Below are 25336 nucleotides of genomic sequence, written 5' to 3' on the forward strand. Positions count from 1 at the left end.
CCTTGATATATAAAATCATTTCATTCTCGTTGTGTTTCACTCTCTATACAGTACAATTTCATAGTAATTTCAAAAATTATTTCTTTCAAAATTAACACTGTAATTGCACTAGTAAAAGTGATAATTTCATCGCAATCTAAAATTTAAAATATTTATATTTAAACATTCCAGAAAACAAGTTAAAAATAATAATTAGCGCCATAATAATGCTTAATATTCTAGTTTATATAACATTAAGGAATATCTCAAACAGCGATGTTTTATAAATTATTTACGCCTTCATTTAATATAAGTGACCAAAATATTTTTGTTGATTTTTATTAAAGATTAAGAAAAATAATTTAAACGCTCATTCTCTTATTTAGGAAACAAAACAAAGGATTTGTACTTCAGTGACTATACACTTCGTCAGTTTTTATATGCATAATTACATTTTCTGGCTTAATTAAGTTGACAGTAAATCCTGTAAAAAATTCCATATTTTTGCAAGCTTTACTTTCTTATTCATATAAAAGGCGTGATTCAGTCAAGGACGTTTCACTACTATTTTCTTGTATAGAGACTTACTGGATTTTATTGCCCTCTATTTCCCTCCATCACTTCCTTTTCCTTCCTTATTTGATTTATACTTCTCCGTGTGTGAGTGACTGAATTCCTGTTTCTTCCTATTCTGATTCTTAGTCCCATAATGCCTCTTGTTTCCTTTATCTTGAGCTCTCTGTATAATACAAAGTGATGCTTTTGTTTTTCCTTACTATCTAGCATTTAATTTATTGAAATTCTGTTCCCATTTTTTGATGCAACATTGTTTTTGTTAGAATTGTTTTTTGTTAAATTTTTATCAGTATACTCTATTTTACTGCAAAACATAAGCATTATTCTGTATGAAATTTTCTCTGACTAACAAGATCTAAATGTTTCCTTATACTAAATTTACTTTCCATGAAATTTTGCTTTCCCTCTTAAGTCATTAAGCATCCATTTAACTTTATTTCGAGTCTCCATAACGAAACGTATGAACGTAACTCCATAACGTTTTGGAAAAACCTACAAGTGACAGGTGACGAGCAAAGGAAGACGGGATCACAAGTACTTTACTTTCATCTTTGATTGTTAGACAGGCATAGTCCCACACATCCATTGTACTGGAATCCGCTTCCCATTATGAACTGACAAAGAATGCAAGGAAGATATAGTAGGTGAGATGTAGAAAAACTACATGCAGCTATGGGCTGTACTGTGCAAGTGGGCAAAAGAAGGAATTTACGTAACATCGTATAAAACACAGGATATCCAGGATTGCCCTGAACTTTGTGATGAAAACCTTTTGTTTGAAGACATATAACGTCGTTGGTACGGAATTATGTCATCTGTAATGTCCGGAAATCTGAGATGGTGGCTGGCAGATTGTCTGGTAATGTTTAAAATTTCTCAGCTGTAAAAGTAGTAATCACTCATATGAGTGAGTTTGTAAGCTCGTCAATTCAGAATGCTTGCCAATTCACGCAAAGCGACTTTAGCAAGTTGAAAAAATTAAATTTCTTTTCCGGAAAACGAAGGAGCAGTTTGAACTACACGGCGTTCCACATTCATAGTAGAAAAACACGCGAATTATAGAAAATAAAATAAAATGATCTCTTTTACTACTGAAATATGTTTGAGGAATAACCAGGATATACGTATAATAAAATTCCGTTACATAAACTAATTTTTAATCTTTTTATCATTATGTTTGTTCTATAAATAATAAATATAGTATGAAATTTTCAGATAAAGGCAAAATTATATAGTTGAAGCAGTATTTCGTGAATTGCGAGGTAATCCTACAAAATTTTTAAAAAATTAAAATTTATTGTTTTGAACAATACTGCAAATTTATCATTTTTAGGACGTCCCACAGAAGAGGTTTGTATTTTATTCTTATGCTGAGGAAGAGATTTTTATTATCCAGCATTTATCAAAAATACAAATTTGACATGATTTACCGCATTAACTACACACACTGTCCACATGATGGCTCATTAATACATATCTTTGTAATTTTTTATGGAAATGTCGTTGAAATAAAGGTTTTATGGAAATGTTGAAATAAAGGTTTTATGGAAATGTTGAAATAAAGGTTTTGGGATACGTAGATTTTGTGTAATGTTCACTACGTTTCCTACATTTAGTTGTCATAAGTTCTTCGACTGGGATCAGAAAAGGAAGGACATGTTTATGATCTCTACTCGATCGGGAAAGAAACAGGTTTATGAGATTTAGAAAAAGGAGATCACAAAGATGTCAAAAACTACATTACCGAAATTTACAACAGCTTGATTCTTAAAGCCAGATATAGAATACTTCTTAACCTGAGCATTCAAATACATAATATGAATTTTTGAAGACTCTTGCAGATATTCTTTGTACTTTGCATTTTGATAACTCATTAAATATATTTTCACATGTATAACTTTTGCTTATGACATCTTTTTATTAATTGCGTTATTCGCAAACCAGGTATCATTCCGCATCAAACATAAAACACTGCAAAATATTATAGATTTAAAATATTACTTCTCTGCACTTGTCTTTAGATTTTTGGTAGTCTTTTAAAATCGAGAGTATATAACCGTTTTATAAATAACGTAACTCATTCTGGGTTTATAGATTACTCTAATTGGAAGTTAGAGGATCCACAAAAATTTAAGATGAACATGTGGACATAATTTAAATTCCAATAGGCTTTTTTGTGGAAGAAAAAGATTCCCTGTGATAAGTAGATTTATTTGTGTGGCTCAATAAATTCACATTTCCGTTCTTTTAAAATAATGGTTTATATAATGCATTTAGCTATCATATTAATAAAAGAAAATCATCTACTAGTTGAGGGAATTGATCATTTTTCACTCTGAGGAACTGACATTTAAGTACATGAAAGTTTAATTTGAGTCTGTTTGAGTTCGTTTCGCATTAGGTTGTTGCTCATAGCTGTACGGACATCACTCCAACTCTATCGGAATAAAATATACGTACGTTTTACAGTATCTCATTCTTAGAATCTACGGGATGCTCATGTTCAATTTCATTAAATTTAATGTCATTTGTTCCAAACTATACATCTATGATTTTTGTCCTTTGAAACTATGTTTATCTTTTGTAATCCCCAAAGCACTCGAAGATTCAAATATTTTGATGAGTTACTTTTAAGTCTTCCCTGTCTCTTCGTTTCTTTCTTTTTGAAAAAAAAAATATTCTAATTCACTTACATTTCCATTTTTTCTTCGACTACCTGATGTTGTCTTTAATAGATTTTCTTTTATACACATATTTCAGTTTAATTGTTACCGATTTCCTATGCGTAATATTTTTATCAAATTTAATATCATTACTTGTGTCGCATCTGCTACCTTTCTGCCTGTTTCATTCTTTTTCTCTTTCAATAAATACTGATGTAATTTCAACATTTTTAATATAGTTATTATGAATCATAATTAACTATACTTCTGTCTACGTAGTAACAACGACTTAATGACACGAGATTCAGTGGTGACAGTGCGCGAAGTTCAGCACATACATCGACGTTCATTAACACTGGACAGCAAATATTCCCTTCGCTTAAATTTGGTTCAGGTTTTTAGATTTGTATTCAGACTTATCAAGAATGATCAATCAAGAATCATTTTACATTTATTATAATGTTACATAATCAAATACATTGTGTTACATATACTATTTTAAACTTAAATTTACAGTTGCTATTTTTAATAATAATTTTTAATGCATTATTATAAGTTAAATTATCAGCGTGCGTATCGTTCTCTTTTTCAGCCAACTTTATTTTACATTTTCTCAACTTATAATAATTCCGGTACTATTCGGTTTCGAGGGCCGTAAAATATCGTCAAATTATTGTTGATGACAATGCTGCCAAAAATAATTGCGGCAACCCTAATAATTGCGGCAAGAAAGGAAGTATAATAGTAAATAACTATCTAAGATTGATGTTTTAATTTAGATGAAAGGTTAATTTCATATAATACTTTTTTATTATTATAATTTATATGAAAAAGGCTAAAGATGACTGAATGGAAGCATAAGAGTAAATAACTGTTTCAAACCATTATTATAATTTATATAAAAATTGCTAAACATAACTGAATGGATGCCTGCATCGCTATTTCTCTACCGACTTATCGCTAAAGCATAATTCCATCTTGTTGGTTGTTCAAACGTAATTTTCTATAATGAATGATGACTATTCTTTGAAAATATTCTCGGTAAAGTGCAGAATCGGTCACTTATTTGTTTGCCGCTTTTTACAAGGGTGAAAACTATTGGATTTTTGTCAATTTTTAAGTGAAAATAGGTCGATGTGTACATAGATAAAGCCAAGGGTGTGCGTAGTGCCATTTTTGTGCAATTCTGGGATTTTTTTAAAGTGAAAATAGGCCGATGTACACATGGATACCGAGTATGTGCAATTCTTAAAAACGCGTCAAACAGTGAGTGATTCTGCACTTTACTAAAAATTCTCTTGCCGACTTTTCGTCATGGGCAATTCCCCATGATCCCATCCACAGGATATTAAAAAAGGATTTAAAATCAAAAAAGGATTTAAAAATTAAACTAGTATTTCAATGGCGTCTTAAGAAATATAGAATATATAAACTTACGCAATCTGAAATCAGCGCGTACGCTAGATTTGGTGCGCTGTTAAATGGGTGCGTTTGCTAGATTTGGCGCTTTTGCGTATACATTTTCGCTGCAATTTTTTACGGTCTTCAAAACGGAATAGTAACATAATTCCTTATATTAGACTTCCCTAGAGTTAAAAGTACAGCGTAAAATTGTTTTTAACTATTACATTGCTTTTAATATTTTTTTCTGTTTGTTCATTGTTATTATTTTATATGTGTCCGAGCATGTTTGCATATTTCTTTTATATTTTATTTTTGTAACTTAGTTTCCGTACGAAATATTTAAAAAAGTTTGTTATTTTAAAATCATATTCCAACTTGAAGAAATACAATATCTACTTATGTGAGAACTTCTGCATGGGGAAATGTGAGTCGCAGTATTTGGCTGGAAACAACAAATTTATATTACGTAAAGTCCAAGGAAACCCATTAGAAAGTAGAATGTCCAAGGTTACATTCTACTTTCTAATGGGTTTAATATATTGAATATATATGGGTTTAATATATTGGATATATATTAACTCACTAAATTGCTATTGGTATTAACTTAAAAATGTAGTTACATTAACGATTTGGCATTTCTGCATGTAAGTCGGTGAATGTTCCACACATGACTGAAAGTAGATACATTGATATGTACAAAATTATGTATCTCCTGGGGCTCGACAGGTGTGGTGTGGTGTATTTAATTATGGCAAAGCACACTAGGGCTATCTGCCTAAGAGGAGGGATGCCTTTCGTGGAGGACTTTCTAAGGGAAACTGGCTCGTATACACGTTACACATGGGGGAAACCACGAAAACACCCATGCAGCCAGCCCGTTCGCGGGATTCGAACCTCGGACCGAACTACCAGTGTTCAGCGACTTTACCGCTCGGCCGCTGGTGGGCCCGGGGCTCGACAGGAGTCACTCATTAGAGTAAATTAAGACATTTTCCAGAATTTTAACAAATCTAACTTTAAAAATTTTCGTTCACTTATATATGTCTCCCTTGTTTATACTACAGTTTCGTTTATTAGATGACGGCAGAACAAGACATGGCTATCTGCCTAAGAGGAAGGAAGCCTTCGTAGAGAACTTTCAAAGGGAAACTGCGTCGTAGCCACGTTAAACAGGGGAGAAACCATGAAAAGGCTTATTAAATCATCCCGTTCGCTTGGAATGGAACCCAGGTCGATGCACCAATATCTAACGACTTTATCGCTCGGCCGCTGATGGACAACCATTTACACTACGATTTCTGTTTAATGTAAAGCGCCTAAGAGTAACGTTATTCTTAAAATATTTGATTTACTTAAAACGATAAGATATTTGTGAAACAGCATTCCATTTGTTGCTAATTTTAATGATGTAAATGCTTTACGAACATTCATACAAGACTATTGGTAAGAGGAGGATTTATACTAGTAATTAGTTTCATATATGCATCCATAAGAAGTAAGCGATACATTGTAATCTACCAATAATGTGCATTATATATTTATTTGCCACTGCTATGGTAACTGAAATTCAGTTTGGGCTTTTTTTAGACTTACTTTTTCAGAAAAGCTTTGCGCAAAACTTACTCACTCTATGCAATCGATGCAATCAATTTGAATCCACACACGCACGTGAGACATATTTCATAATTACATCTTTTCATAAATTTATATACTATTCTATTAAAAAATCGAAAATGGAATTGGTTTTTAGGACAAAATTTATGATGTACAATATTTCATATCTTTTGGAAAATAACTGAAAAAATAACATTTTTGGTATTTTTCTTTTCTGTTTTCTTTTTTAACATTCGCCATATCACTTTATTTTCACATTTACGAATTTTATTCTTCAATATATCGAACAGTTTGAATTTTTAAGTACCAATAGTGAAAGCCTGAACTGAGGAATAAAAGAATTTCTTTCAAAATATGTGAAGTATACAAAACATTGCCAAACAAATGCTTTTTCGTGACTCGCCACCAAATGGCGAAAGAATGAAACACAAAATGAAAAGAACATACAAATTCGTACACGACTGTTGAATCATTGATCAACAGACATTCTTTGTACCGCAGGTTACTGCCAACTATGTCATTATTCCTGTTCTGACTGCCTTGTCCTCTGAAGCATGTAGCAAAACATGCAGCTACAAAAGCAGGGAAAGGAGAAAAGAAAAAAAGCTCAAAGCAGTGAAGGTCTAACTGGCCCCATCAGCCAGCTATGGGATATCATTTATTAAATAGTTCTGTTATTTCCCATGGTAACTGCCGTATGCCCAGAATTGGATTTCTGTTACCAAGTGGTACTTTGTTCGGAACACGAGAAAAGTCAGAACTCAAATGAAATAAAATTTCAGAAATTAAAGTAACATATATATTCCCTCGGAAAATATGTCATTTACTATTACATTTTGTTGTCCCTCAAAAATAATAAAAGGGATTGCAAATTTATGAAAGCAATATTTTGCTCGCAATTTGGCAGAACGTTTATGTGATATACATATATATATATACGAGAGATTACTTTTATATATATACATATATGTAATAGTGAAGACTTAGACGTAATGTTGCAGAAAGAAGGATGGCTTAAACCCTGAGACATTGCATTTCGCAGATGTTGATCGTTAATGAATAGAAAACTTTGAAGCCTATCAGATTAAAATTTTGTCTTTATTTTTCAATAAACATTTGCGGCGACAAATACTTCATACATTAATCGTGCCTATTTCAGAACAGTTATATTTCAGGTACTATTGCAATAGGAAGAAAAGCACAAACCAGCATCATAAATCGAGTTATAGAAGCAAAGGTCCTTTGTGTTCAATATGAAATCTTAATTTAAAATGAGCTAGTTTCGGTTTCAATTATGATTGGCTAATTAATAACTCTGTAAAATTATTATTGTCTGTTTTAGTTTTAGTTCCATTTACATCACCAGCGTTATGTGAAATTCATATGATACGGATAAGACTCGAAATGTTATTTATATTTTTAGAATAGAGAGGGGATATACCCAAATCAAATTAAGCATTAAGAGGCTATTGTTAATTTAAATTATAATGTATACATACATATTTTATATCTTACATATATAAGACGTATAATTATACATATGTATATCAACCCGAATGTGAATTTGCGATAGTAATTTTCTTTCTTTTATTAGGGGGCGGCGTTAATTACAACAGTAAGAAAGAGAGCTTGTTTTCTTGCTTGTTTGTTCTAATTTCATACAGTAAGAATACATTTTTACTTCCTACCGTCAGAAATTTGAGGTAAAAAAAACCTTTCCATGTACTAAACTGCAGAATTGTCAAGACGATGATTCAAAAGCAAAAATTAGATCTTATTAAAAAATTCAATGATTACTGGAAGAAAATTTAATTAAATTTAAACAAAGAAAATTTCTTTATTTCTATTTCTATTATTATAATTTTTATGCATTTGCATACATATATTCATACACATAACTGCAAACATACATATAGAATACGTGCAAGTAGACTTATATATATTTTTACATACCATACATGCATAAGCGCTTATAATCATTAATTATGCATACGTCCATCCGTCCATCCATCAGTAATGGTTAATGGTGTGCGTGCATGCATGAATACGTAGATGTATTATATTAGTGTAACCAATCCTTTAACATAAACTGTTGGACTAACTGTAACAACAAGGCTGCCCTCTAGTGAGTAGCCACAGAAGTACTTCAGTAAAAGCCAAGCGTCCCACTTGATAGATTGTATCAGACTCTTGCTCTGTAATATTCTTAAAGTTAAACGTAATGTCCGTGTGTAACTTGTTAACATCCATGTTAATAAATACTTGTTACACTATACAGGACTCTTCTATAACCCTATCTAAAACGACCCCCACATTACGAAACTCCTTTCATTTTGTTGAAAAGTCTGTCACATATGCACAACATTTCCTTAAGAGGTGCTGTTTCTTATGATGCTCTCTAATCCATTCTTTTTATTTTGTTTGACTGTCGTTTTCTGGAAAATATCACAACTAAGTATGTTAATAAGAAAGAAACTGTAATAGGAAATACTTTTTATATTGAAAAGTCTGATAAAATTAACAGTGGCTTTAAACTGAATTCAAAGAACAACAACTAATAGATGTTTTAGTCTAAAATAAGAGACCTTCATTTTCCCTTAAAGTTTTTAGATTACCATTCAACAATATTTATTGTTTAATTAACAAATTTTAAGTTAACGTCTGTCAATTAGTATTTTAAAATCTTTGTAAATATACTTTTTTAAATGAACATCTGATGCTCAGGATTGGATGAAAGCGTGCCCGTAACAAACCGAAAAACTTCCTGGTACACTAGCAATAACGTAGGTGCAAGCATTTGTATATTCCGCAGCCTTTTAAGCTTATGTAGATTTTCCTTCTCATCACTGAATATAGTTCTTTTTCCACATTTATGTAATTCTGCAGGTTGAGCCTCCATACATTTTCATATGAATACCGGAAATTATACCGACAATTTTTTTCATATTGATAAGCAGCACACGTCATCCAATTACAGTATCATATTTTGCCGTTTGAAAATGCAAAGTATTTTATTAATCACAATCGATTTTTAACTCCTTTTCAGGGTTTATAATATGCTGCCGTAAAATTATCATATCAATCAGAATAGGAACTTTAAGCTTTTGATACTAGTAAAGTGATTTATACTTTCTTGGAAAACAGTTGCATATCTGTGAAACCAGTCTGCCTCAATAAATTTAGTTTCTTGTAATATTCTTAATTATCTTTCTCAAGTAACAAGTGTTGCTGCGCATTTCAAAGTAATCTTAATATTCATCACCAACACTAATTATCTATAGTTGAATTTAAAATAAAGTTAACATGCTGAATGATATTAATTAGTAAATTAAGTTAAAATGATATTAACTAATGCACTTGAATACCTAGCTTGAAAATCGATATAGTAAACAGGAGAAATAAAACTGCCTAAAATGTAACACATCCCGATTTTATTTTCCACCTTGCATCACGTGACTTAAAGAGACACAATTCCTTTCTCATAGCTAAGAATTTTATAAAACTGTGCAGTAAATTTTATTGAAGAATGTGACATTCTTTCCTTTCTTTACAAAATGATAGTGTATCCTACTTTTAAGTGCGATTTTCAATTTAACAAAAATGCAAAAGGCTATGCAGGGTCCCAATATACTGACAAGAAGCCAAATTTGAATGCACAGTTTCTTTTAAGAAATCCTCCTTCATGTTGTCCTTGAGTATTCAATTTGCGAAAGAAGCATCTTATGTTCTGAGAACGCTTTTAAAGCGAACGTGGAGGGCTTGGCTGGAGATTCTAAAACCCATTTAGACTCTCAAAATTCTTCCTCAGTCGCATTTAAAAAAAAACGAAAAATAAAGAGTAAAAAAGAAACAAGAGTGTGTATCGGTCAAAACCGAAACACGTAAAAAAAAGCAAACTTTTCGATGGAACAGAAAAGAAAAACGAACCACGGATATAAGTGAAACCCCGACAACAGTGGCGTGAACTCACGGAAAGTTTGTCGGTCTTTTTTTCTAGACGTGACTCGAGGATCAACACGTGATCTAATACCACGTGACGTTTCTTGACACAATTCCCTTCGCTGCAACGCGGAATTGCTGTTAGACAATTTTGTGTCGGCTGTGGAACGAAGTAAACTGTGAGAGACGTATTTCGTTCTCCCCCTCTTTCTTCCTTTACTGCATACTGCGAATAAGGACTGTGAATTTGTTTCGAGAGTCCCTTGATAGAACAGGAGACACCATTTCCTTTTTGTCTTTACTTGAGGTCTAAGTTATTCAACGTTTAGGGATAGGAGATCCAACTACGTTTTTACATGCGATATTAATCGAAAGTAAATGTTGTACATAAATCTAAACTAAAAATATATGAATAAAATAAAGGAAAATGCACAGAAATTCAAAGAATATCACATTTGAATCAGTAGGAATGTTAAATTTAATGTTGTAACAGCTGGAAAATTCAAGAATAGTTTTTCACTTGAAACAAAATCTCCATTCTCTAGCAAAGCTTTAGGAATAAAAATAATAATAATAACAAAAATAACAACTTATCTTCGATTATATATGTAAATAGATTAAGGTATAAACAAATAAAATATTGTGTTATTATTAGGAGTTTAAAAGGTTTCTCTTTCCAATAAGTTTAAGAATTCCGGATAAGTGTAAATATTAATGATGGGACTGCATTTTAATGACCATTTCAGGAAGATTATCTAGAGGAAATGCATTTGTTTCGATGAAAAATTAAAGCATTTTAGTGATTCAAATTATTTGACGTATTTATGTATCGTAGCATATTCTGAAATTTTATCTTATTTAGGTGGAACATTTCTGGTCCTATAAATGAAAATGTATCTATTTACAAATTAATGTGAACTGCTTTGTAACCTGTGTTTATTTACAGATGATAATACAAGGTGAAATTATAGATGTTACAATATTAGATGCATTATTGCAAATTTGCTTTAAATCTAATAGAAATACTGGTTTTATCTGATTTTGAATGTAAAATGAAACAAGAGTTAGTTAGTTAGTTATATTGCTGAAACGTTATGTACTTTAAATGTTATTCTAATTTTAATATTTGCAAAATCAGTTTAGATTTTGATTAAACTTCATATAAAATTATTTGACTTAAGTTTGCACACCCCTGGCTGCAAAATATAAGTCAAAGAGGATAACAGTGTGGGAAATAAAATACAAAGTATCTCTCTACAGTGAAATAAGAAGCTGGACTGGATAAGTAAGGACTGGTGTCTAACCCGTTGTCTCATTGTAAAAACATTACTGATTGTTAATTTGTTAACTGCACATTTGTACGTGTTATAAGGTATTTCTCCCGCCTTCTTGGCTAGCTTTCATGGTGTAGTGGTCTGCACGCTCAGCACGTAATTGTGAGGTTCGAGGTTCGATTCCCGGCAAAGGCGTTGCATATTTTTCATCTTTCCTGGACCCAAAATACCTAATGTCTCTGCAGTGGCTCCCGAACTAAAAGGGTGTTGGATGATGATTCTTTTCCCCCAGGATTTGGTGATTGGATCTCCTAAAAACCCCAGTCGCCCTTTAAAAGAGGGAGTATATAAGGTATTTTCCCCCTTTTTAGCGAGCCTCCGTGGTGCAGTGGTCTGCATGCTCAGCGCGTAACTAAAAGGTCTGCGGTTCGATTCCCGGCAAATGCGTTGCATATTTTCCATCTTTCCTGCTTCCAAAATACCTAATGTCTCTACAGTGTTTTTAATTATAATTTTGATTCTTGTTTAATTTTTGATTAAGAATCTGTCGTTGTTGTTGTGAATAACCTCGCTTATCTAATATCATAACAAGAGCACAGAACTAATTTTGGCAAGGAGGCAAGATATACCTGTGTTTGGCAAGAGACTTGGGCACCATGCAGGTGACCGTTCCGCCTCCAGTCTTGAAGGTGAGCACTTGGTTGGGCGGGTCCGAGGTGTCCCACTCCTCGTTCCCTACCAACAACCTCTCGAAAACCTCCATACTTTCTCCGAGATTCGACCCTGCCCTCCAGTATGGTAGAGTCACTAAACCGCACTATTCTAGTTGGGTGGCAGATTAAATATCAACTAATGTATTGGTGCAAAGAACTAAATACACACGAGTAAAAAAAATTTTCTGAAGTCATTGTAATAAATATCGATAAAATAATATGTAATAATAAATATAAATATCGAATTAAATTTTATTCCAGCAATTAAATGTTATATAAAATTCCAAGAAATAAATTAAATTTGTAAGATTAGACTAAACTTGAAAGTAAAAAACAGCATTTATATATTATTTCAGTTACATTTACTACCAAAGGTAGTTAGTTTGTAATATTGTTCGCATTTAATCATTAATGCTTTTCTTCAAAATGTGTTATTTTCTGGTAACATTATTCTTAAAAAGCATTTATATTCTTCCAACAGAAGTACTTAAATAGCTTTTTACGATTCTTCCTAAACTGTCAGTTTTTTTGCGATTGAGGAAATTTCATTTTGCAGCTTTAATGGTCCACGAACTTGTTTCAATTATTATTTTGAGATTTTTAAGTACACTGTTATCTGCTTAAATATAAAGTCGCATTTTATTTATTTTTCGCGATTCAAATTATAACTTGGTTTTCGAAATAATATTTTTATCTAGAATCTTTTTAGTCAGAATTCAAGAAAAATGTCGGCTAGTTTACTTCGATTTGTTTTCATACTTAGTGAAAGTTTAACTGCTTTCAACTCAGATTTCGATGTGACCTTGCATTAAGTGAAAATTTCCTTACACTCCATATTGTACCTAATTTTAGAATATTTTCAGTACCACCCAAATGCGATTATTTTATGTGTTTTCTTTGATAATATATAAATTCAATATTACAACTGGCCCACCAGCGGCTGAGCGGTAAAGTCGCTGAACACTGGTAGTTCAGTCCGAGGTTCGAATCCCGCGAACGGGCTGACTGCATGGGCGTTTTCGTGGTTTTCCCCATGTGTAACGTGTATACGAGCCAGTCTCCCTTAGAAAGTCCTACACGAAGACATCCCTCCCCTTAGGCAGATAGTCCTCGTGTGCTTTGCCATAATTAAATACACGAATATTATAATTTATCCATTTTGCGATCTCGCATTCTGCTTTACATTCTACGTAATAAAACGTAGTTTAAAATTCGCTGCGCTGTTGCGTAATCATCGTTTGACGTTTAATTAAAATATATGCGGTACACAACTATCTGGCCAAATGTATCCGGACACCCCTCTAAAGAAGTAGATCTGGCAGGTGATGTAATTGATGCATAACCCAAAGTTATAAAAGTGTTGGTAGTGGTTTATATTTATGCATTTGTTCGACAATGAATAAGTAAAAGGACCTTAGTGACCTTTGAGTGTGACAGTACAATAGGATTCCACCTTTCTGAGAAATAAATTACTGAAATTTCGGCCATTCTACAGAAGCCAAAATCTACTGCGAGTGGCGTAATTATGAAATGAAAACCTCGAGGCAGTTACAATACAGAAAAACGAAATGGCCGACTGAAAACAATCAGTGAACGCAAGCGCAAAATTTTGAAAGTGAAAGTGAAACAAAATCGCAAATCCTCGTTGGCTTGAAATCATTCAAGAGTTCCAATGCGCATCAGGCCTGTTCGTCAAGAGTTAAAAACCTGGGATTCTATGGTAGTACAGCCGCTCACAAGCCGAACATCACTTCCCAGAAAGCGAAGTGCCGATTGCAATGGTGCAAATCTCACCGTCATTGGACTGTGGACGTGGAAAAAAGTTCTTAGGAGTGAAGAATCTGTGAGTCCGATGGGTTCGTCTGGGATTGGCGGATAACCGGGGAGCCCTTTTTAAGCGATTATCGACTGTAAAGTTTGGTAGCGGGAGCATCATGGTGTTGGGGTGATTTCAGTGGTTTGGCCTGGATCCCTTATTTTCTTTGGCTAGAAACATGAACTCTGAGATGTATGGGGACTTTCTAGACAATACTGCTTTCCCAAATCTATGGCAATGTTTCAGGGAAAGCTCATTTCTTTTCCAGCAGGATAACTGCTCCGTTCACAAATTGAGACTTGTGCAGCTGTGATTTGACGAAACGAGTAGCCAAAAACTGGACTGGCTTTCTCAGAGCCCCGATCTAAATCCCATAGTACACATTTAGGACGAATTAGAACGCAGATTACGTAGCCCGCGAAATCGACTATCTTTAGCTCACTTTAGCAGGGATGGATGCCTGGAAGTCAGTTCCGATGGCCACCTATCCAAAACGGGTGGATAGTCTGCCCAGACGTGTTCTACCTATCATCGAGGCAAAAGAGGGATCATATTAATGTATGCCTCAGGACTCTCCGAGTACGTACCACTGGATGCCCGGATACTTTTGACCAGACAGTGCGTATATTAACATAATATTTACCTTAATATTTATCCTATTGAAATATATATAATATTGTTAATTTATAGTACAACGATTGACTCATATTTTAACGACTGTCATATTTAAACAGGAAGAGTGGAATTCGTGGATTAATACAATGCATGATGGATTATAATGGATATACTATTTTGTAATTTAAACAAAAGCTATTTTTTTTTGTTTCTGCAGTAATTTAAGGTTTGTAAACCCTTTCTGTAACCTTCGCGTTTCCTTTTTAGTATTTAATCAATTAACTCTGAATTATTTTTCAGCAATCCAAAATTATTAGAATATTGTTCCAATCATGTACATGAATGCACAGTTTATTTGAAGATGTTTTATGAAACTCTTAAACCACAACTGAGCTTAAATAAAGCCGAAGCTGGAAACACCTGATAAAAATTTAGAATAAACAAGAATTCTACTTACTGGGGGGGGAATTCAAAAGTTACATTTTCAACTTATCCATGTTCTATTATGTGTCATTTAGTAATGCATATTCTAACACCGTATTTATAATATACTTGTTTCCTTTCATTATAGTTGCATGTGAGACATCTCGAAAAGACCAGAGGGGTCCTGTTTTTAGAACAGAACCTCCTTCTCGTGTGGAATTTTCAAACAGTAGTGGATCTGAGCTGCGATGTAGTGCAGATGGTACCCCTCCACCTCGATTAAGCTGGCAAACAAGAGACGGAGGAAATGCAAGAGATGTCCCTGGCCTTCGTTATATGAGAACGGATGGTACCTTGGTTTTTCCTCCTTTTTCTAGAGGAGAATATCGACAGGATGTGCACGATACTGTATACCAATGTATGGCAGCCAACAGCGTGGGATCAGTAATCAGCAGAGAAGTCCATGTCAGAGGAGGTAAGAGAAAATATTTATCGATTTGTCACTTCGGCAATGATAGGCATTTGCTGTAACATCGATTAACTTCATAACTCTTAGTTCTTCAAATTCAAAGGAAGTAAGCCTAAAAATTAAATGCTTAAAATTGTTTACATCTCATTAGTACAGCCATCTTTTGTTAACTTGCCTCTCAAATGCATCGGAAAATCCGTGAAAGTACAGGTATATGGGAATTCACTTAATGAAATTTTAACATGAATACAAACACTTAAAAAAATCATGAAGCTGAATTTTATTAATAGTTTTCCTTTTGGCTTAATTTTTATTAGTATCCAATTAGCAAACAGATATAACATAAGTATGTTAAATTATATGTAGCAGATATGTGGGATTTATCAAATTGAAATTTCAGATGCTTTAGTAATCGCGAATAATTAAAATTCGCTATAAAAGTTGAATCTGCTGTGTTTATATTTCATATGACTAATATTTATATGCTAACTGACTAATATATTATGTTACCTAAATAATATAATACGTAATGACTAATATAATTTATTACCTAATATAGCTGTTTATGGCTATAAATATCTATGAGATATTCATACTTTATTTTTCCTTTTTTTTTTAAATTTTTTAAAAAGGATATATTTCAATTTTTTTTTACAAAATGTTCGTAAAAGTATTATTGGGCATACTTTTTAAATTTCGCTTTTGCAAAATATACAATGACACGCGAAAATGCGCCCTTTTCCAATACTTTAATCATCTGCGGAGGTCGTTTAGCTTAGAAAATACTACGATTATTGATGATGGTCAATATATTTATACTAAATATATTGATATGTTAGTTATTTTCTAGTAACAGACTTTTTTTTGTAAGGATTACAATAATACATACGTTCCTGGTATGAGAGTTTTAATAAAAGAGCACAGTAAAGAAATAAAATAAAAAGCAAGTATTTACCTCCAAAAAATAAACCATTAAAAATGAAATAGTGTTTAACATATATATTCTAAAATCAAAATAAAAGGAGGTTGTTTATATCATAATATAATTTTTCACGTATAGAATATCGATGACACCGAGTATAATATTATTAGGTCGTGAGTTTTTCTACAGAACGTCTGAAGTACATAATTTGGGATTATATTTTGTAATGTAATATTTCATATATTAGTTTGTGAAATAACCATCTTTAAATCATTATTCTTTAATACTTCGTAATTGTACATTTGATTAACGCATATAACTCTGAACTTGATTAATTCATAAATACATTAATTAGAATTATTAATCAGTAATCTTCTAAATGTAATACAAAATTTATTAAATTCAGAGAAATTACTGTGTGTATTCTAAAAAAGTATTATGAAAACACACTTAATGTCATGTAGGCATTTAAATTGTAATATAAGCTCCTCAAGTATTTACATAAATGTATTCCCTTCTAAACCTGTATTTATTATTTAGTATTAGAAACAAGTGTGTAATTTTATTCCAGGTAGCAGGGTGCGTTTCTTTTATTTTAATTAACGCTTTCAATTTTGTTTTAATTCCAGACATCTACGTACACTTTTAATAAAATTTTTATAACTTATGATTTGTTCATTCAGTTTATTATTTTTACTTTTAGCAACGTATTTTTAGAAAGACGAGAGTCCGCATATGGAACTGGTAACTTGGTGATTATAAGTAACACTTTTTACTAAAAAATGGTATGATTACATGTTAGAAAGATTTAATTAAATTTTACTCTCTTTTCGCAATTACAATTGTTTAATAAATGGGTAATATTCGTCTGAAAATTATGGTAAAAAACTATTTTAACAAGGAAATGTTCAGAGCCTTTTTGATATATTCATGGGAGAAAAATTACATCGTTTTAATGAACATTTTAATGCGCTTTTTTAATGTCATATGACAAACCTGTTTGCAAACTTGCCTCTTGTTTCAACTAGTTCCATTTAGTGAGAGAAATTATCTTTCACACTGCTTTCACGAAAAAACGACACGTGTAAACACATTTTTATTTTTGTCAAGTTTGGTATTGGTTCAGCTTTTTTTTTTCATAATGTTCCCAACTAGATTTGAATAATATTACCTGTAACATTTTCCTTTTCTAATTCCCCCTAAATTATTAAAGTTGCCTATACATGCAGATTATTGAAATTCATGCATAATATATTACCATCGTTATATAATAAATCGAAATAAAGTATTCAAGTAACGTAAAAATGTATTTCTTATCACAAACAAAAATGCTTACGTTGTTGTTCTAGAACAAATGAAATTACAACAAACTGATACTTGGGATTACGGTTAAAAGAGGATTATGTTTAAAAATTATATATTCCAATTTTCAGAAACTATTGGAAAAAAATTCTTAAGACACTTTATATTATGCATGATAAGATCTAGATTTCATAACACTTTGGTGAACATTTTTGATTTGTCACATGATGTAAATTAACCAATGATCGCGGAACACACACATATGAAGCAAAACAGATGCTGCATATTAACCTCAGAGATAAGGTTTCAATGTTGATTAATGACTGGATGAAATGCTATCAGCCTGTTGCTTTTTAAGAAGAGCAACAATCGAGAGTCCTTTTACAATGGTAAACCTAGCAGAAATATAATTCATAATTGAAAACAGCCTGTTGTCCAAAGTCAGAGGATGTGTTATAAGGCTGTTATATGCTATATGTAGTTACTTTGCAAATTCTGTTTTATGGTTCTTGAAACGATACACTGTAAAAACATTAAAAAATATTGTAAATATTATTAGTATTGTCTCCTGGAACATATTGTAAGTTACGCGTTAAAAGATACTTTTCAACAAATGCAAATTAAGGAAAGGGGGACTGCAATATTGTAAAATGTTGCAGTCCCCCTTTCCTTAAGAACACTACATCAATAGGAAAAACAGTACAGCTTTAAGTCGTTGAGAGTGTCATTGATACAGACAACAAAAGTAACAGAACTATTATAATGATTAAAATATGAACATTTATGTATGCAACGGCAGCAGTACTTTCAGGTTAAAGATAATTTTACGTGTAACTTTGATAATAAAACGATTTAATGCGCAAGACAAATAAATGGACGATGATTGTGGTTTTTGTAATTTTTCCATGTAAAATTCTATACACAGTTACATCAAATAAGCTTCTGCACGGCATTCTGCCTGCTTACATATCTATATCTAATCCTTTGAACGGTTATTCATCAAAATCCCATCAAAAATTGACTACGTATTTCAAATGTATATGTTAAAATGAGAGTTAACATATGTAGCATAGTTTGGTAACCAAAGTTTTTTAATATAGCAGATATCGGGCTTAAGAGCAGATTTTTAAAAATCAATTTTAAGAATAACCATAAAGTTTTTGTGTTGTTTTTTGCAGTTGCAGGATTTTTGGAGCAACAAACAGCACACAATCTGCAAGGATCTTTTTATAGTATTCGAAGTTATATGGCTTGTAAAAGGGCTATATGTGAATCTCAAAGTGTACTCGGTCTTCCAGGTATACCAAATATAGTATCTACATCTGAATACTTTTGGATATTTTGCAATGGGTCGTACCTTTTGTAAAGCTGACGGAATATTTTCATGTCTACTTAGCACTACTGCCGAACATTGTGGATGATTATTTAACCCTTTTCAGATTCATCACTGTCTCGACATAATTCAGATAAACAGCATCCTCTTTTGCTGTTGTTATGCTCTTATTTAGAAATATACTGCAGCTTTTAATACAATTCTTGTGATAGATTAAAATTACCTTTCCAAATTTTATTGGCGATGTTCCGCAAATTTCTGGTGATTTTTAATTTTTGGCGATGGCTACTACTGAAATAAACAAAAAGTTATGCATCGTAAATGTGGGGTAGGAAAGATTTATTTGATCTCTGCTCACTTTCAGGTTACAAGACTAATCAGCCATTTATCTCTTCATGTAGAGCTGCAACTAGACGCAATGAAATTCTTAACACTGTCCCATTTATTGAAAATTAGATAGGCGAAAAATCTGTCAGGGTAATAAATTTTACCGAAATTTAAGCAGAATCACTAATTAACACAAGCTCATTAAAATTCAACTTAACAGTTTTTCATCCTTTAAACAATTAAATCCAACTATCATCAGGAAATGAAATGTCGCAGATGATAAGTGGGATTATCATTAACATCCGTTTGAGTTCATTCGCCTACCATTTAAATTTAAACAATGGGTGCTTGATTCGCATTTCCTGGATAAATTACGTAAAGCGATAGAAATCTAAGCAAAGAAATAAGCTTAAAGACAAGTGGTAACATAAAAGCCTAACATTTAAATAACATTATCGTTTGTAATTGAGATAAAGAAAAAAAGAAAGAATTCAAATCTTGTTTGGTATTAAGGAACTTTCTAAGATCAGAAGGAGGAATGTCAGTAATATTAAAATTAGGCAAAGCAGCCACCTTGTGCTACCTTGTGCTCATTGTCAGTAATATTAAAATTAGGCAAAGCAGCCACCTTGTGCTCATTGTCAGTAATATTAAAATTAGGCAAAGCAGCCACCTTGTGCTCATTGTCAGTAATATTAAAATTAGGCAAAGCAGCCACCTTGTGCTCATTGTCAGTAATATTAAAATTAGGCAAAGCAGCCACCTTGTGCTTGGCATAGATTTTAGTCAAGATTCTATCGATTTCAAAGGCAAACAGGTACAGGTCCCTCTTTCTAAGAAGCAAAGAAATCTGCAGATTTATTCCTAGTGTGACTTTACGCAAATTACCAAAATTAAGTGATTTGTAATTTTGTATTAACGAACAAGTATGTAACGGGGAAAGTAAATTAACAAATCTTAGTTAAACAATACAATTTTTACGTCTGCGGATATCCATCTGATTTATTCTACCTAAGATTTCCTAACTATAATTTCAGACCATTTATTAATTGCCTTTGTAGACTAATTCGCGAAATTCTGTTATTTTTTGTTATGGATTGTATGTTCTTTCTAGAAAAGATATTTTCCCTTAATCTGTGAAGCTAAACTTTCACACATATGATACTTTATTACTTGGCCGTAATGAGTAGCCTGCTCCATTTAGAAGAATGTTATATGATTTGTCATGTACAATAGTACTCGAAAAGATTTCACCGTTTACAAAATTTCTGGAAGCATTCCGCATTGACATAAAATCACAATCAGTAATGAGGCTCAGTATTATTCAAGATTCCCTGAAGCATTACCTTATCACTTAACGTAGATTTTGGAGTGGTGGTGTTTTTAAATTATTTTGTAACTGAAGAATATTTTTTAAGCTCAAAATTTCAAATTACTTCAAAAGAAAAAAAAAATGAGCGGACGAGATGGCCATTCTTCTTTAAAGAGCCCTCACTTGTCAACTCGACTCGACATTTAAAAAAAAAAAATATTATTTCTAGCGTATAGTGCTATGGAGTAATTCTCACTAGTAATGTAGAAGTGGTTGATGTGAATTTGTAAGGATTTATTTATTTTTATCTAACGAGTTATTTTATGTTAAATAGATTTGCTGTCTTTTTTCTTTTGCGTTTTCTTCCCGGAATGCAAATTTTAGTTCGTTCGTATTCAAATGTGGTAGGAAGAGATAGTATTTAGGGTTTCAGATTGTTTAAGCAGAGTACATTCCATCTGTTGAATGTTATATTACTAGCTGAATCTCTTTGATAGCTTTCTGCCTACGGCGTTAAGTTATTCTGGCCATTAAGCTTGTCACGCCGGATTAGGTTTGAACCAACTTGCTCATTATTCAACCGGAGTCGCTTTTGGCTAATATGCATCTTAATTTATTGTTTTAGTTTTGAGCTACCCCATAAATGCTGGCTGATTTTGTAACCCCAATAAGTGCCTTCTATTAAATTATCTAAGGTTTAGTAAAAGGTTGGTTTTAATAAAGTGGTCATTGTTCCTGAGTGCTCTGTTTGATTCATGCATACGTCATGAATCAGATGGATACCCATAAGTCGCTTAGGTTCAACTTCAGTCTCGAATTAGTTTATGCTTCCAAAGAATAGAGACTCTACAAATTACAATCGAAGATTCAAAACAAAACAAAATTAAACCTTTAAATAAGAGTATAAATCTCAATATAATAATCGAGAGAAAAATAATGCATGAGGCAGTGCGTTTTCTATGAATTTTATAACATGTGTTTACAATTCTGATGAAGAAGACCGCTAAGCAGATGAACTTGATATCTCATCCTCTAAATGCATTAAACTCCTTACACAGGGTTGATCATAAGTGGGAAGCAATGAAAAATAAATAAACCAGTTACATCACCCTATGTGCTATTTAATGTCAAATTTAAATGAAAAAAATATAAAATAATAACTATAAAATTGTTAATTAATTGTTGTTTAAATTTAAGAAAAATATAACGCATTATATTCATCTTCTTTAAAAATTAAGCACAAAAAGGATTAGAAAGTTTTGTTTTAAATATCCATTTCAATAACTTAAAATCTGACTCAAAGTTTTAACTGTAATTAGATCTTTAACATTTGAATTTACAATTTCTTAAACCAGTGCCCGGGCTCATATTTCTTGAAGTTCATTAAACCACTTTAGCTAAAACTGAAGCTGAATAAAATCTCAATTTGCCAATTATTAATGCTGGTTGAATTATTTGCATCTCATATTAAATACTTTACACTCTTAATTGCTATTTATTATTATATATTTAAATATACGTTTATTTCATTCTTGGAATAATTTTAATAGCATAAATAGTATTTTATCCTAAAATATGGTTAGTGTTTAATCTACTTAAAAAATTCAGTATTGTAATAATGTGCAGATAAAAGGAATTTGTAATAACTATGTGAAATTTGAGAATGTGCGTGTGAATTTGTAATTAATATAACTTAATATTATGTAAAGTGAATACAAAATTCATGTGTCAAAATACATAAAATGATTTTAAAATACGATAACATTTTATTCTGATCTTTTTTATGTAATTTATTACCGCCCTTATTAAATTTGCATTTTTTTTATATAAAGGAAATTAATAATAAGTTTGATAAGTAGGTTGTGAAATGGCTTAAAGGTCAATTTTTATCAACAAATACGATAGAAGAGACCAATTGTTTTCCAGACTAATCAAAGGCAAGGATGTATACCAACAACAGGGCCTACTAAGTTATCTATTATTCAGATTAGATTATCCATATTAAAAAATTAAAAATTCCGCTTTGTAAATTATCTACAAGAAATTTTAGTCTAAAACTTTAAAGCAAAATGAATATTTTATTCAATTTTGAATTTTAGGTAGAACATTTGATATGAATTTTAAGTAATTTTATTAATTATAAGTATTATTCCTTTTACAAGTAACAGATAAAAATATATTAAGAGTAAAATGGAATTACCTTTCTTTTCATCTAGTCTAAAAGATATCATTAATCAACTTTCTGACTAAGAAAGAAAAAATTTATATAGGTCACTCAAATTAAAAGTGACGGTGTAAAATTATGTGTACTTCACATAATAATTAAAGTACGTTGGGAAATGGGCGTTTGCCAAGGGAGTTAGCCCAAGGAGAAAAAAGATTATGGAAGAAACTCTCATTTTATACTTATAATTGCGTCTTGACGTGCGATTTACGCAGAAAGGCAGTTGTTGTGGAAGTACACAGAAGCCGGTGATGATTTTCAACGATAAATGCAGTAATTTGAAAGAAATCGTGAAATTAAAATTATATTAATCAAGAAAATGGGATTGTAATAATCTATTTCTCGAACCTTTATAAATGTAATCAAGTCATACACAATAAAATTATTAAATATTCATACTAATCATATATCATAATAAAATAATATGTATTATTATTGCTTAGATAGTCAAATATATAAAAAAAATATTGAACCATATCTATCCCAGAAATGTGGGAAAAGGAAAATCAACATTTATGCATATATAAGACATGTACGAAGAGTAATTCATGCCAAAATGCGAGATTCATGCGAGCTTCGATCAGAAATTTTTTTCATACAGAGCTATGAAACTTAGATGCTACATACCAGAAATAACAGATGAAAAAAACATCGACGAGAACTTCATTAACAAGGCATTTTAATGTTTGTACTAGAGAGGATAAATATACAACCTTCTAGCAACTATGGAGCGTGACTTGTAGAATCATTACATTTATTTCCCGAGCAGGAAATACGACAAATTAGCAATAATCACCCCAGGATTTAAACTTACCGCCTTCCATTTTCTACCCGAACGTGTTCAAATCACACCACAAATGTACTAAAAGGTAAAGAAGGAAAAAAAAATATCCTTACATTCTATCGCTTAAAAAGTGACTGGGCAGGAAGGCACATAATTGTCCAAAACAGGTGATCTGGAGATTAAATCCCAGGTTAGGGCTAGCTGATTTTTCTTGTTCCCAATAGCCTCTACGACGGCCCTTGACTAAAATGTGGCTGAAGATATTTCTTCACCATGTAGATTTGGAAAGTTGAGTTTCGTTCTTTTGTATGCAAGCGCTATTTATTAAGGGAGAATGTAAAGAAATGTTCATCTTCTCTAGTGTTGTTTACGCGGTGAAAGTGGTAGCTTGGTCGGATAGCAATTGTAAGATCTGGAATTCGAATACCGGTGAAAGCTTTAATGGTTTTTCATGTTTCCCTGATCTGAAAGATAGTAATAAACTCTACGATACATTATACAAAATATTCTTAACAAATGATCTTAACTTCGTGTATATTAACAGTATATTAAATCAAAATTTGAGTATGTTCCCCAAATGCTGATACATAACTTTTTTTTTTTTTCCTTAAATTGTGCTGCTTGGTCTGAATGCCGTCAGGTGCAATGCAACATTGGACAATTTCGTAATCTATAGCTGAACGTTTTGGTTTGGCATTCTGGAATTATATGTAATATGGCCTCCTTTTTCAAGAAATGAGACGTTAAAAATATCATAGCTTTAAACATTTTCCTGAAATCTGTACCATTCATATTGTTGATTATTTGGACATAGTGTTGAAAGGACATACAGTAGAAAACATAGTTTGAATTTGATTATTACTAATAAGTAAGTACCGAATTCCATTGGTACACGCACCAAAAATCCCAAACAGTGCCACGAAGAAACACCCTAGACCATGATTGAGCCACCATGCCCTTGTACAGTTCCAACCTAATGGCATGCAGGATCCATGGCTTCATAAGCCTGACGCCATATTCTCAGCCTCCCGTCGGCGTTAAGTAGTTGTAATCGAGAATCATCACTCCATGCTAGTCGTTTCTTGTACTCTACACTCAAGTCTCTGTACTCTCTCCCCCAGGCAAGACGTGCATCCAGATAGCGAGCATTGAGAAATGGTACTCTCGTAGGTCGATGGCTCCCGAAACCCATACGGGGAAGCGAGCGTTACGACTTGCACCGTCATTCAACTGGGTGGTAATTTGAGCTAATGTTTGGCTTCGCTGGCTACGTACAATACGCCTGAACCGTCTCTCAACACGCGCTGTAAAGGCTAATTGTCCTTTGCAGTTTGCCCGATCGCTAGTTATTTGCCCACCATCCACGTATTCATGGTATACTCTTGACACTGTCGACCTTGAACATCCTAGCTGTCTGACGATTTCGGAAATTGAATGGCCCATGCTTCGCGCACCTACGATTTGTCCGCATTCGAAGGCGTCTAAATCAGGCAGTTTACACATATTTGTAAATACAACTCATTCAAAACAACCATAGCACGTGCTATATATGCAGTTACCATAGCGCCCTCACTTGCGCATAAATGATTCGCAGCGTTACACAATTTACATAGCCCTTGCTATCCCTAGTCTAGTGGCACTTCAGTG

General features: G+C 32.3%; 1 protein-coding gene across 3 annotated transcripts in view; it reads left to right on the plus strand.

The window, feature by feature from the left end:
* LOC118181836 (cell adhesion molecule Dscam1-like) overlaps positions 1-25336 on the plus strand; it is a 1419238-nt gene that overhangs the window by 468922 nt on the left and 924980 nt on the right. For all 3 annotated transcript variants that reach the window (XM_085816859.1, XM_085816860.1, XM_085816861.1), the window contains exon 2: positions 15165-15491. In XM_085816859.1, the coding sequence (XP_085672985.1) occupies positions 15165-15491 (327 nt within the window). The remainder of the gene's footprint in view (positions 1-15164; positions 15492-25336) is intronic.

This window comes from Stegodyphus dumicola, chromosome 5 (assembly GCF_044657685.1).
Source record: "Stegodyphus dumicola isolate Sdum_Otavi_A_Nest chromosome 5, ASM4465768v1".
Taxonomy (NCBI): domain Eukaryota; kingdom Metazoa; phylum Arthropoda; class Arachnida; order Araneae; family Eresidae; genus Stegodyphus; species Stegodyphus dumicola.